This window comes from Phoenix dactylifera, unplaced genomic scaffold (genome assembly GCF_009389715.1).
Source record: "Phoenix dactylifera cultivar Barhee BC4 unplaced genomic scaffold, palm_55x_up_171113_PBpolish2nd_filt_p 000153F, whole genome shotgun sequence".
NCBI lineage: Eukaryota > Viridiplantae > Streptophyta > Magnoliopsida > Arecales > Arecaceae > Phoenix > Phoenix dactylifera.
This window is the reverse complement of record NW_024067702.1, coordinates 70,493-85,715: the sequence shown is the minus strand read 5'-3', so window position 1 is coordinate 85,715 and position 15,223 is coordinate 70,493. Positions and strand designations below refer to the sequence as shown.

Sequence of the window (15,223 nt, the reverse complement as noted above, 5' to 3'; positions counted from 1 at the left end):
TGTCGGAAATGTTTAGTTATTTATATTTACTAATTTTAAATATTTCTACGGTATTTTTAAAAATTACAAAAATAGCAAGGAAGTCCGAGGCCCAAGCCCGAGTAAGGGCCAGGATTGGGCCTTGGAAAGTAGGCCCTGAGGTTGGGCCGCAAAGGGTCCAGGTTTAAGTAAATTGTGTTCCGGCCCAAGCGTGACCCAGCCTGGCCCGTGAAGAGGTCCACGTAGGAGTGATCTATCGGAGCCACGTGTCATATAAGAGTATCATCGAAGGCACTGTAACCATCTCTTCGCATCAGGTGCATCGCACGTGCTCTCTTTGATATATAAGTACGGCCCAAATCAAAAGCAAGAGCCTCTCCGAGAAAGCCCTAGCAGCCGCTGCTACTCCCCTCTCGTTTCCTCTCTCGGCGCCGCGCTCTCTTCCGACCGATTCCGCGCGAGAGAGGCGTGGTCCAAGATGAAGGTGATCCCTTTGAGCCTAACCATCAAAACCTAGTCCTGAATGTAGAAAAGTTCCTTTCTTCAAACTTTTTATTATTTTCTTGGTGATTTTTCTGACTAATTATAATACTTGGAGAATTTCTACACTATTTCGGCTTCTCTGATCTTTGTATTGCTATTTTTCCTTCTGAAATGCAGTTTAATATCGCAAATCCCACCACTGGATGCCAGAAGAAGCTTGAGATTGATGACGACCAAAAACTGTGAGCGTCTTTTTAAATAAGAATTTTACATGTTATTGATTTGTTTATTTGGATTTTTTAATCATCCTACATCTCGTTAGTTTTTTCGACCGTTCCTTGTGTAGTTTGATGGTTGTTATAGTTAAAGTTTCTGGATTTTAGTTGCAGATTGCCTAATTGTTAGGATATTGTAATAAGGAGGAAGGGTAGTATCTCTTTTTGGGTTTTTGATGGAAAAGTTGTGATCTTTTGCGGACTGGAAAGGAAGGATATAGAATGAAATGGTTGGCAAATCGTTGCTTGTGTTTCAGTTCTTTAAGGTTTCATTGCTTGGACTGCTAAGTATGGTGCATAATTAATTTGTTTGATGGTATGAATGCTTTTTGTAATTGAATTTGTTGATGGCTAGTGATGTCAATTACACGAGCATTAAGGAAATGCCTTTAGGGGCTGTTTATAAATTTCCGTCAAGTGCTGTAGATAACCCTGAATTTTAGTAAATTTGTTGATGTTGCTATTTGAGTGGGATCACAAGAGCATGTGCCATATCACATTTCTTCTTTTAATGCTTACGCATCTTGCAACTTTGAAAAGTGTGAAGGAGTAATCTATTGGTTCCAAGGTTCTGCATGAATATGAAAATAAAGTTTGGGATGGTTTGTATTTTTCTATTCGAATCTGTTTGTATAGATACCTGTTTGTACATTCTAATGAATGTGGACTTGGAGCTTGTGAGAGAATCATGCATGCTTTTATTTTTTTGGTTTTCATCATTCCCTCGACTTTCTCTTCGACTGTGTCTTTTTAATATGGTAAGCTGCTTTCTGCCATGGGAGAAAGGCTCTCATGCAAATAAAGTAGGGTTACAAAGTCAAAACCATGATTTGAAGATTCAGTGTAAATCCCATATGCATTTATATATTCCTATTAACCTAGTTTAGAATTTTAAAGTTTAATCATGAATTGAGAGCCATTTCAGTGCTAGTTTGATATGGTGGCATCTATGGAGTGGTTTTGACCCTTGATTCTTCAGGTGTCCGAATTTATTTTGTTATATATGGTTTATTTTACATTATCGATGGTCTTCACTTGTAGAGTGGATATCCAACAGTTGTCTTGAAAATTTTAAGGGCTTTGTTTTTGTTGAATTATTACCTAAATGTATATTGAAGTTTGCTGCTGGAGAGGTCCATTAGAGATGGAGATTCAGCTTTTTAAATATATCTTGTCCTTGAGTCATACCAATGATCTAATCTCATAAGATCATCTAGTAAATGATGCCTTTTCTCTTTGTTGTTGATATTGAAACCTTCAATGAGTTACGGGTGCAATTAGTTCATAAAGTGCTGTTTTTATCGTTGTACAAGTGGTCCTAAGAACCAGATGCACTGAAGTCTTAACACCATGAGATGTATATCTTGCTTTTTTCTGGAACTTGTGTTCTTAATGAGAATTTGCATTTTTTTTTTCAAGTGTTTCATATGAGAAATGTGATGGTTAGGCAGATTAATCAACTGAAGTCTAGAGGTGCTTCTTAATGCCTATCGTGTTTGTTGTGCTGTCTATCTTTTTTGAGAAGCTAAAGTTTTATTTTGTTATATAGTTAAATCATTTCCTGATAAATATCGTGTTTGTGCTATGTGAGCTTTAGTTTTCTCTTGTTGGACTTAAACTAAGGGTCTATTTGCTTGAACTGTAGTCTAAGGAAATATATATATAAATCTTTCCGTGTTCAAGTAAAATCTTTGCTTTTACACTCTTTGGTTCCTTCTAATAACTAATCACCACTCTAATATTTAATGACTTGAAAAAATGATATTATTGTTCTTCATTTATGCTGTCTTTTTGTGTGTAAGCAAATGATTTCTAGTTCACAAAGAGATATTTGTCCCCTATGTTTTGATGTTTAATTAAACAACTCAAAATGATTGGTTTTGTAGGCTCTTTCCTGCTGAAACAAACATGCACTAAGAGCTTAGATTGAATGCCTCTTGCAACCCTTGATACACAAAATTCATAAAGCTTCCACATTGTAGTCATATTGTACACGAGGTGTTTAAATAGAAGCCTTTTGTTATATTAAATTATGTGCTTATGTTTGCTGGGGCTACTCTGGATTTGATGGTGCCAGCCTGTAAGTGGAGCCTTATTTATGAACTAGTGGGCAGTGTCTATAAAACTTGCAAAATCCTTTTAGTAGATGCCTAGGAGCTGCTTGTGTTGTAGCAAATTGTATATAAGACTGCATATGGTTCAGGCATAAAACAGACAGCAGGCTTGCATAATATGACTTAAATCTGCAAAGCAAAATTTTGGAAGGAGGCATCACCAAGGAATAGTTTGCTGGTCAAATTTGCTTATGACAGGAATAGCTGCCACAAGCAGGAGCTGTGACAAACTATTCCTTGGTGTAAAGGCACCTTTTATGCCTACTCTTAACTTTTTATGCCTATTTTATACTTTTTATGGACAGAAAGGTCATCATCCAAACTTTATTCCCAAAAGTGGAGCCAGACAAAAATTGGCATAACTTGTGGCATAACCATCCCCATGGCCATAAAGTTTTCTATTCCCATTTTTCTTATTCTTGAGCCAAACGCAGCCTAAGAGTCTATTTCCTTTTGTAAATGAAATATAATGGGTCTTTATTTAGCCATGTATTTTGTTTTTGCCTTCCTTTGATATCTAGTAAGGTGTGGAGCGTTTTTTTTCTAAAATTTAATGTCTTTTTCCATTATGTAAGGTGAAACTCTTTTGAATTGATGGTGACCACTTATTACTGTAATTTTGTGTCATTTGAGGACTCCTAAGGGAAAATAGTAGGTGGAACATTTTAAGTTTATGAACATCTCTACCATTTTTTTTAGATATTTAAGGAAATGAATATAGGTAAGAAAATCAATCAACACTAATGGTTGTTTGGAACACCACAAAAATCAGGCCTTGCTGGTTGTGGAACACAAGTCAATTAAGAAGGCCTCACAAAAAGGATTGAACAAGAAGCCGCGGCTGACCATTATCCTTACACCAACCAATCAGCTATTAAAATGATTGACCTTGCATTGCTTAATCATTTAAGACTATCCTCTCCTCTGCCTGCCCCTCCCTTTTTTCCTCCTCTTCTTGCAAAATAGGCCCAAACAAAGACTTCCCTTTGTGCTAGGTTTGGCATTATATTGTTTATGTGCATAATTGATGTTATTTTTGGATCTCCTATTACAAATGGAATCAAATGGTGCATCTCAGAGGTCATAAGTTTGTTCTTACTTAGGTTGTGTGGATGTACAATGTTGTTTGCATTCAGTTGTAAAGTCAAGCATTAGTAATCGAGCTTAATATCTCTATAACTGTCAGGTACACCCTAATAAGCTCCTAGAAAAATCTATGCTTCAGAACTTGCACCATCATTGTGAAGTGGATATTTCAAGAGTCTGTTGTTCTAGTAGGTCTTTTTTATCTGGATTTGTTATCCATCAATTGATACCGGATAAGATCTTATCCTCCTATTGTTGTCCTGCAGTTCTATAGCCCTACATTACTTGCAAGTGTGTTACCTGTTTTTCTTTTAAAAATTTTCTGTTCAATGATTATTTATTTATATTCTTGGGTAATGGTACAGTCGGGCCTTTTTCGACAAGAGAATTTCTCAGGAAGTTAGTGGAGATGCTCTCGGAGAGGTACAATTCAATCAGATGTCGCCTTAAATATGAATGATCATTGTAACTTTCACTTGACTCATTGTCTTCAATTGGAGCCTAAGATCATTCTAGTCATAGATACCTGCTATATTATACAGGAATTCAAGGGCTATGTTTTTAAAATCATGGGAGGATGTGACAAACAAGGGTTTCCCATGAAGCAGGGAGTTCTAACTCCTGGCCGTGTCCGCCTGTTGCTGCATAGAGGCAAGTGCATTTCAGTTACTTGGCTCAAGTTTTGACAGTACCATGTAGAATAAATAAATAACCATGATTCTCATATAACTAACACCTGTATGTTACCATATTTCGTATGGATCATTGGAGCCATGTAAACTTCCCTTCATAGTTTCCTATATTGCTTCAAGTGCAGGTACCCCATGTTTCCGTGGATATGGCAGGCGTAATGGAGAGCGCAGGAGGAAATCTGTTCGTGGCTGTATTGTTAGTCCTGATCTCTCAGTTTTGAACTTGGTGATTGTTAAGAAAGGTGAAAATGATCTTCCTGGATTGACTGATATCGAGAAGCCAAGAATGAGAGGACCAAAGAGGGCCTCAAAGATCCGGAAATTATTCAACCTTTCCAAGGAGGATGATGTACGCAAGTATGTCAACACATACCGTCGAACCTTTACCACGAAATCAGGTGGGTCAACTTCTGCTCTCATTATGTTTATTTATCCTTAGAATGTAATAGCTTTCTGTAGGTGACAGATTTTTATGCGTAACTTCTAAAATTAATTCTTTCCGTTTGCAATGGTCACAAGAAAATGACACCCCTGGACTACTTTCAAGTTGTTTGCATCATTTCTAAACTTTTATATTGACAAATTGTATTTCCAACACGGGCCTTATGGTGGGCGCTAGCCAATTTGCCCTGTTAAATTTCTTTTTTTAATGAAAAAAAGGAGAAAAGTTTGCTAACCACATTATTGTATATATTAATATTGTAGGAAAGAAATGCAGCAAGGCACCTAAGATTCAGAGGCTGGTAACTCCATTGACCCTGCAAAGGAAACGAGCCAGAATTGCAGAGAAGAAGAGGAGAATTGCCAAGGCCAAGGCTGAAGCTGCTGAATACCAGAAGCTGCTTGCCACCAGGCTCAAGGAGCAGCGTGAGCGCAGGAGTGAAAGTTTGGCAAAGAGGAGATCTAAGCTCTCTGCTGCCTCTAAGCCATCTGTTGCTGCCTAAAAGGCATGTTTGATTGAAGGAAAGCAATATGTGGACAGTGTGTTTCCACATGTTTGAGATGAATTTTGGCGTATTGCCTCTTATCTTATGTTTTTGGATTTTGCATTGGATTGAAATGTGTTCTTGATATTGAGTTCTGGACTCTCAACTATTTTAGGTACATTGTGTTATTTCTTTGATGCCATTTTTGCAATAATCATCTGAAGTCTTAAAATCAGAGGAGATAGTTGATGGTTAAATTGTTGCCCCTTTTTGACTGTAATGTTGCTGCTTGTCATGAAAGATGACAAAAAGCCTAGTTTGAGTGGGATCCAGTTGCTTGTGTCTGCATGGTAGCACAACGGTCTGCAGTGTATCAAGCGACTGCTCTCCTGGTGGAAACGGTCTCATTTAAGTTGGTCGTTGTTGAAATTTCTTCTGCATATGTTTTGCAACGTATTACCCATGGGCACTTTGCTTGTGATTGTGGAGGAGCAGAATCAGTGTCAAAAGGTAATTCTACTGCTCGTGAATGATTTTTTTTAATCCTGTGATTGATTAAATTATTGATTCCATATCCATTCAAGCAGTATGTGGTAAATCGTTAACTGGAGAGTTTCTTCAATCGCTTGCAACTAGGGCTGGGCAGATAGGGAGCAGTTTGCACGCCAGCTTGTTTTGGATCGCTCAATAAGCAATTAAGCTGAGTTACTTTGTTTTGGATTGCTCAATTATGCTAGGTTTAGCTTGTTTGAGTTTGGCTTGATTAAGTTTAAAATGCAGACATGAATAATTTATATAAAATCAAATATCAGGTTCTTCTTTTCAAATAAATATTTATTTTATATTTATTGTTTATTATATATGAATGTGATTTTTATAAATACAATGTATTTTTATTATAACATTAGATATAACCAGAATAATTAAGTATGTAAATGAAGGCATTGAAATGTGCAAACTCTTCTCAATTTTTTTGTTATGTTTTGGTATTTTTGGTCATTTTTTTTTGAATGAGCTATAGTGAACAACTTTTATATGGTTTGGTTCAACCTCAAACCAGATGGCACGAAGGCAATCTATTTACACCCATGTTAAGAACTATATATTAATACTCATGCATGAAATACTTTTTTTTTTCTTTTGAGGAAGGAAATAATAATCAATATAGTTTGATATTTTTTTGTCTTTCAAAATTAGGAGGGGCTGGTATCTCTTTTTCTTCCCAATTGCCATTCTTCATTCCTATTGAAATCAATCCTCCACCTCCCACTGAAGGGACGGCACCAGTCTTAGTATGTGACCAATCTGAAAGCAAGAATTTTTAGGAACATTAGGAATATTTTATTTTTGAACAGTAGAATTGTTTCCAAGTAATGTTTAATTGCTTATGTATTAATTAATATTCTATTGATTGGTCCAAGGCTATCGACAAATAAGATTTGTTTAAGTCACTTTATTTTTTTTTTCCAAGTCACTTCTTTTTTTTTTTAAGTATCAGGAATATTTCCATTTATAGGTTCGAGATCCATATCTATAAATTGAAAGATCCGAATAATCAACTCTATAATCATTTGTTAGAATCAATAGGTGTTCAAATCATTTATAGCACGACGACTAAGAGATCTTACCAGCTTGGCAAGGTGGTAGATTCTCTCCTTTATATCTACGGCTTCATTTTATAATTTTGTTATATGAACTTTTTTTTCTAGACATCGTCACCCTTCTTATTTTTAAGCCTCCACTAGGTTAAGTCACTTCCTAATCTGTTCCCTACTCTTTGTTGTTCTCTGCGTCAAACAACTAATGTCTACTTAGCCTTGTTGATAGCAGAGTTGATTCATGCTAGGTATAAGCATAAGATATGTCAATATAATTATCATTTTTAGTGCATTTCAAATTTTCAAATTCAAATTTGAAATGCACGAGAAATAGTAATTGTGGTTGTAGTTTATGAACCAAATCTGCTATCATTTATTTGTGGCATCATATGTTGTGATTGTAGCTGATATGAATCAAATCTGCTGTCACTTATTTATGGCATCGCAGGAACTATTTATTTATGAGGCTTCAACCATGGAGACCTTAGCGCTGCACCTTCCATTTGCTACTGCATGCTCCGCGCTCTGTTCGCTCTCTTCTGCAAGCAGCAGCGGAGAAAGTGGTCCTTCGCTCCGCCGAAACGTGGTCCTTCTCTGGTGTTTGTTTATGAATTCCTAAGCCTATCCTCATCTCTATGTGAAGAAAATAGTCCGGCATCTTCACCTTTTCTACGTGGCCTCCTCTATTTTATTTTATTTTATTTTATTTTATTTATTTTTGAGACTGATATATTATATATAGCGGGTACGGATACATTCAAAACAGTCAAAAGATAATAAGTCCTGGAGCGCACCGAGTAATCCCCTTTCCTTCAGCCAAAGCATCTCTCCAAAATGATTAGCCACATAAAAGGCTATTCAATCTGTTACCCACCATTCACTATAACCCGGATATCTCTAAGCAGCGGGTGGTTATTGCCCACCCTTCCCACATTCTGCTGGATCCAACCAATAACTATTACCGAATCACCCTTAAGCACTATAGCACTAGCTTGCAACACGCGTCAAGTATAACTCAAGTCGGTTTAAGCTGCCCTCAACTCTGCCACGAGATCTAGACGTCAAAGATCTGGCAACCACCGCCCGCAATCACCTTGGAGTCCGAACATCTGATGATAAAGCTAGCCCCTCTCCTACTCTCGCCATCCAGTACACATCCATCAAAATTTATCGTGAGGAAGCTCGAGGTTGGGGGCTCCCAGGTGAAGAACACTCTACGAGATGCTCTACGAGCAAGAGAAGAGCTTTAGGTGTTCCAAGCTATTAAAGGTCCATCCAACATATGTGACTAAATAATCTCAGCTGCCTGGCTCCGGGCTCTCTCGACAACGAACCTCGGTTGGGAGCAACTCTCACCAAACGTTCAGTTATTTTTGGATAGCTAGATCTGATACGCTATATAGGCCACCACAGTAACCGTCTGCCTGGATCGTGGGGTGATCGCCCACCGTTTGATCACCACAGAAATGACGTTGAGTCGCACTAGACCTCCGATGGGATTATGGCAAGCTCCCAAATTCTTCTTGCACGCTGGTACTAGAACAAGGCATGATCCACAGACTCAGTCACTAGCACAAGAGGCATTGGGAATGGATCTCTGGGCCCATTTCACTCAAGATGAGCCTCATCAGAATTCGGCTCTAGGCAACTTTTTAGAGAAATAAGGCTACCTTCGGATGTAGGCCAAAGCGCCAGCCCCAGCTCTACGTGGCCTTTGAACATTCTCATATTCACCTTGAGTAAAACCTGCCAAGACGGATAAAAACACATCCAAAATACGTTCCAAAGGGTCCAAAATAGCCGTACAATATATATATATATATATATATATATATATATATATATATATATATATATATATATGTATATATATATATATAAATGATTATCTTATAGTATATGACAAAAGATCATATGATCAATTCACTAGTGTCCACAAATGCTGGACCGTTCTTTCATTTCCAAGTCCAAACTTCTACAAGGTTGTATGGAATGGGCCCCCGTCGTTCACCACTCGACAATTCCTTCTGATCTCTCCTCTCTCTTCTGATTGCAAGTCACCCATCCTGACCATTCCTTTGATGAAGGCCGAGAAGAATGCTGCCTGATCATGGCTGAACTTTTGAACCACCTTTCTAGTCCTAGCATCTCCGCAGTACAAAGTTTGATCAGAGTTGAGGAATCCCTTCTTCTGAACCAAGTCCTTGTAGTACTGGTTGTCAAACACGACCGGCGTCGCGTCGAGCCCGCCGGTGACATTCCCATCCCCACCCTTGGGACACAGTTCATCCAGCTTCTTTCGATACTCGGGGTCCATGTTTGGATCAGGCCGGCCGGTGCCAGATTGATTGTAGAGACGGAAGACTATCGAGAAGCATCGAGCTTCGCCAATGGAGTGAGAACCCGAGAGCGCCACCAGATCAATGATGCTTAGATTGACTTGGTGGAAGAGGTTAATGAGGAAGGTGACATTGGCTCTGGGACTCGGCATGATATTGTTGGAGTCCTCTTGGCTAGCCGTTAAGCTATCCTTCCTGCCTAGTTTCACTTCCCAGCTGGGCCCTCCACTCTGCCAGAAAGAAACACAGCTGATTTGAAACTACACTGGATGGCTTAGAAAACACCACTTCCTTATGCCTCTGAATAAAATCAGACACTCAACAATTCGCAACTTATGTTTGTTTTTCTGTTTTTTTTCTTATGTTGACTCTCTAATTGATCAAATGTTGCAATCCCACATTTCCTACATCACATAGTTTTGCCTATTCTAGGAGTTCTGATGGTTTATGAAGTCTGGGTAATAAAATGTTAATTGCACCAAATGCTTCCTCTCTGATAACCCATCACCGAAAGAAATCTGCATGGCATGAGTAAATCTTAACAGTAAGATAGATGGAACTAAAATCCGAGTTCTTAATGTGATCCTTTATGGATCCAATTTAGTAGCCCTCTAGAATAAATTTTAGCAACAAGATATATTGAACTAAAAATCGAATTCTCGAATAGACCCTTGCTAAATGCACTAAAATAACAACCGATACTCCTTGGTCCGATCCTTTTAGGACTGAATCCGTTCAAATTCTATGAACCCAAACAGGAACTGAATAAGAAAGAAAGCCGGATCAGAAACTAGTCCTGAAATTTTCTTGGTTCGCAAAATAAAAGAAACTGTAGAATTAAAAAAAAAAGAAGAAAATTTACCAGTACAACTGCATCTCTTGCGGCCATTATGATGATATCGGCGCAGGAAACGACCCCCGGGCACTGCTCCTCCAACGCCCCCTTGACCTCGTCGATCACCTCAAAATCCCGGAGGGAGTTGATGTTGGACAAGGCCAGCTTCTCGCCCAGCATGGTGGGCGTGTCATCCAGGAGCACAGACCCATCACATCCCTCAAAACAAGGCCAAGTTCCATAGCAAGTAAAGAAGACAATAAAAAAAGCTTATTAAAGAGACGTTACGTGATAAAATGGAGGATATAATATTAGCTTACATTCACAAAGCAGTCATGGAACTGAAGCCTCATGACGGAGGCGGCGCTCCTGGGCTCTCGGATCCTGGCTCGGTGGATCACCGCCCGCACGATGGACTCGGCCTCAGGACACGTCTCCGAGTAGTACCCATGCCTTAGTTCGGTGGCAGCAGCGGCCACCTCTGGTGCAAGGAAGAGGGAGAGAAGGAGAAGGGAGAGGAGAGGAGACATGCCGGCTTTGTGCTGGTCGCAACAGGGACATGACTGGGCTGAGGGTGTTTTGTGGGGTGGAAGGGTGTTTCGATCTTTGCGTGTGTTGCCATGTGGTACAGTGTAGTTGGGGATGTTCCGTTCGCTTTAATTTGATGGCTGGGATTTTGTGATCGAGTGGCTGGATGCGAGATATTTTGAGGGTGGTGAAGGAGTCGACGCGGTAAAATGGGCCCTCACGTTGAAGGGCTGAGAGGGGATAAGGCCATAAGGGTGGGTTTCAGTGGGAATGGCTGCTGCTCGATCCTGATGCAAAGATTAAATAAAAGGGGGATAAATAACTGGACAGGCTAATGGCCAGAGGTTGCTTTGAAACCTGGCATCCTGGTCCTCGGTGAGCTAGCTAGCTTCCTTCCGTAAATTCCGTCAACCTAATTTACGACGGGACCCACAGATTTTGTAGGCCCAAAAACATCTTTATTTGACTCTCATTTTATGCTTAGCCATTAATATTTTGTATTTTCTGTTCCGTAAGTTAGCATTTGATGCTTAACAGAACATTGTTTTTGTTTTGGAATCAATTATAAAACGTTGAAATCATTTACTCCTTGGAAGTACACTGACAGTGGTGGAGGCCAACGTTAAAATATATGGCTAATATTAGTTGGTTCTCCCCTCCCCCCCCCCCCCCCCCCCCTTCTCTCTCTCTCTCTCTCTCTCTCTCTCTCTCTCTCTCTCTCTCTCTCATATGATATATGCATGAGTCTTGCCAACAAAATTAGAAAAAAAATGATAAAGAAAATAAGAAACATCCTTTTGGTTTTTTCAAAAAAGACTCTTAAAAATAATGCGTTGCAAAAGAAATTACTCAATCAATCGCACTGTTTATCTTCTAGTAAATATTGATGGCCTGAAAGTAGCTACATTTTTTTGGCAAGTATTCGGATTTCATAGAGCAATGACTGTCTGTCCGTCACGCTATGTTGACCTTGAACCCATCCGATCACCGTAGTGGAGTCTTCTTCAAGGTGGATACAGAACGCATTCAAAAGTATGCCTCGTAAAAGAAATGCGCTCCTATGCCATTCTCAGATTAACTTTAATGGCAAAAGTTCAAAGATTCGCTGCCCCAAGCCACCACATGTCTCGATCGCGTGCGCACGCATTTAAATGCACAATGGGGAAATTTGGAGGACATGGAAGGATACGTGCCGGATGGGTTAAGGCCTTATTAGAAACCATACGGTTATCATCACAAGTGCAAAGGAGGGAAAAGACTCTGCATCAACTTGACCAAGCCATGGCTGACTGGGTTTTTGGTCTATATGGTATGAATGAAACAGGACCTGTTCAACGGGCTCCAGTTAGATCAGACTCGGATCGGATCGTCCGTTTCGGCATCAACATGGTATTTGAACCTTTTATAAAGATTTCCCATAGTTGGAAAATCTGCAAAAGTCGTTGCTTTTTACAAAATTAGAGTGTGGCATGTGCAAAACATTCTTTGAAAATATATAAATGATATCCTGAGAAATGAAAAATGAACACATATAACCTAAACTTGGAGAAGCTTGACTTTAATAAGGAAGGATACAACTTAGAATGATGATCTAGCTAAGCCACTTGAATGTCTCGGGATTAATAACGTTTTCCCTTTCACTTGTGCTAGGTGGTCCAACTTAAACATCCAAGATGATAAATTTGAACTGTAGATAAGGATTTACTATTAACTCAACACATCACTCTTGTGTGAAACTATTCCTTTATGAGTTATTAGGACTCAGAGCTGGTTTATGGTCTAGAATCTAAACAAACTACAATTTGTTTGCCTTGATAGTTAGGGTAGAGCGAGCTTGGATCTAACTTGATGCCAGTGTTTTGTAAAATTTGACCATCAAGGTTTTCACTTAAAAAGATATGAACTTTAAGGGCTAACTGGCTTGGTGCTGTCTAGTTTCACCAAATCTTTGCCTAATTTCACTGTAAAATTTGCACCCATTGAAGTTCGCACTTCGAGGGCAAATTTATTTTTTATTTAGTTATTCGATGCAAGCATACTCATTAATAGCTTATCTTTTTACTGTAAAAAAAAGTTTACATGGATGCATGAGCACATCTATATCCAAAGTGCTATGCTTGAGAATCAAGAATCAAGTAAGGCCATATTAGCTTCATAAATGATCCGGACAAAATCTGAATAAATATACTTGTTCAGCTGCAGCATGTGAAACAACTTTTTTTTTTTTCTAATGCCAACATAAAGTGAATTAAAGGAGGGATACTCTGGAGATTTCATATAAACTACTTTTGACAAAGAAAATTATCAAAACTTCAACAAACTTCAACTTCACTAGCTTGACAAGCTGACACCCTTAGAAATTTCTACCATTTGTTTTTTCCTTAGAAGAATTCTACCAAATGATTTTGATCAAATAATTTGTGATTCAAATCTACTCACCTTTACTCCTCTGCCCTAGAACGAGGCAATTGGTGGCAATTTGGAGCATGACATCAAACTCATGCCCATGGTTAAAGAAACTCGACTTATGGAGAATAGTTTGGATGCCCGACCAACCCACTTGCTCCCTTTGATGCCTTAAAGATAAGAGCCTTTTAGTCGTGCAGGGTGGACCACTGCTACTTTTTGCTGCCTTTGGCACTAGAAGGCCATTTTGGTGGTCACCTCACACGTCACGTGGTAGGCCTTCTTGGGCGACGCATGGAACCTCCGTTCTCGTCACTTAGTATGCATTGACCCCAAATGGAGGACACAACTTGGCCGTGCCGGTCCAGGATGTGCTATGAATAATGTTGGGAGGATTAGGTGATTTGGCCAGTGTAGTGAATGCCATAATAAGCCCTTAGGTTGAATGACAAGTGGCCAGTGAGGATTACCATGAGGATGTTCCATGTAAAGGACTCCAATAAGGGTGACAAAAATTGAGCCGACTCTAAAGCCTAACATGGTCCAGTCCTACTATTTGGACTTTATATAGGCATGGTCATAACTTTCGATCCAACTTGAATCATGAAGGTAAAGTTTTTTTTTTGGATTGAGATGAGATCAAATTGAACCATGACTTGGGATAAAGATTTAATAAGTATTATATTTTTTCTTAATTTTAACTATCATTTATGATTAAGAGTAAATAACTATTAGCTTAATTAGTTGGCACATCTTTCTTAAGATGCTTGTTCTTAGATGAGGTTCAGGATTTAAGCCCTGGTGGAAGCACATTACCATCATGTTACTCAAAATAAAAAAAAAGAAGTTATTTCAAGGATTGAGTGGCTTCTATTAGATTGAGCTTTGCAATTAGACAAGTCAAATAAGTTAAATTTTGAATCAACGTGGACCAAAGGGTGAATACGAGTGAAGGAATGGAGCCTAGCACAGTTCATTGCCACTCATAGAGCTTGTGCCAAATAAAGAAAAAAAAATTCTTGATAAAGAAATGCCTGTGCATATTATATTTCGTTAATTAGTCTAAGGCACATGGATGCACATGACCCATTCAAAAGGATGGATATTTGATAAAAATGTGTGCATACATAGATGTATGTAGGTATTTATATGATAATAGCTTTTCTTTTTTCTCTTGGCATTGGGGTTTTGTTGGGGGATGTCTAAGGCACATGGATGCACATGACCCATTCAAAAGGATGAATATTTGATACAAGATGCGTGGATATATATATATATATATATATATAGTGTGTGTGTGTGTGTGTATTTATATGATAACAGCTTTTCTTTGTTCTCTTGGGATTGGGGTATTGTTGGGGGTTGTTGATCAAACCAATCAAATAGACTGGACAGGAGACAAACGATCCATCATTCGGCTTGGACAAAAAGTTATTTTGTTTGATGAAAAATGACTAAGGCTGCTTGCCAGTTAATTTCCATTAATGAAAAAATAGTACCCAAATATGCTCCTAATTTCTTGAAATATGTTTACATTATTATGTTTTAATAGCTGATAAGAGTATCATGCAAGTCCTTACAATGATGTAGTTACGATAATATTATTGGGACCATGTTGGTTATTAAAATCAAGAGAGACTACGTAACAACTCAGGACCTCATCCAAAATGACTAGCTTGACGTCTTTGTTAGGTTAAGAGTCAAAATTTATTCAAATTTAATCGTAAGCACCACAATCGGCCTGTAGTTAACTTCAATAAATTCGTGTTGTAGTGCTCTTTAGTTTACATAAGTTATGGGCTAGGTCTGTTTTGATACCACTTATAACAACTTAGAACCTCCACATGGGTCTTCACAAACTAAATACCAAAGAGGACATTATTTATAGAGGTGAGAAGTTGCTCTTCTAAATTTTCCAACCACGTTAGGCCATCCAGCTAAAATATATACAAGAAGAAGATA

General features: G+C 38.6%; 2 protein-coding genes across 2 annotated transcripts; one reads left to right on the top strand and one right to left on the bottom strand.

The window, feature by feature from the left end:
* Window positions 1-347: 347 nt before the first annotated feature.
* On the top strand, window positions 348-5,810 carry LOC103698471 (40S ribosomal protein S6-like). The gene is made up of 6 exons (XM_008780497.4): window positions 348-463; window positions 640-704; window positions 4,303-4,360; window positions 4,480-4,588; window positions 4,755-5,027; window positions 5,335-5,810. Exons 1-6 carry the CDS (start codon window positions 458-460, stop codon window positions 5,571-5,573), a joined length of 750 nt encoding a protein of 249 aa, XP_008778719.1. The 5' UTR covers window positions 348-457; the 3' UTR covers window positions 5,574-5,810.
* A 3,243-nt stretch (window positions 5,811-9,053) lies between these two features.
* Window positions 9,054-10,941, bottom strand: LOC103698472 (peroxidase 17). Its single transcript, XM_008780499.4, has 3 exons — window positions 10,648-10,941; window positions 10,355-10,546; window positions 9,054-9,722 (listed from the first exon to the last, which is right to left on the bottom strand). Exons 1-3 carry the CDS (start codon window positions 10,855-10,857, stop codon window positions 9,129-9,131), a joined length of 996 nt encoding a protein of 331 aa, XP_008778721.1. The 5' UTR covers window positions 10,858-10,941; the 3' UTR covers window positions 9,054-9,128.
* Between the last annotated feature and the right edge of the window lie 4,282 nt (window positions 10,942-15,223).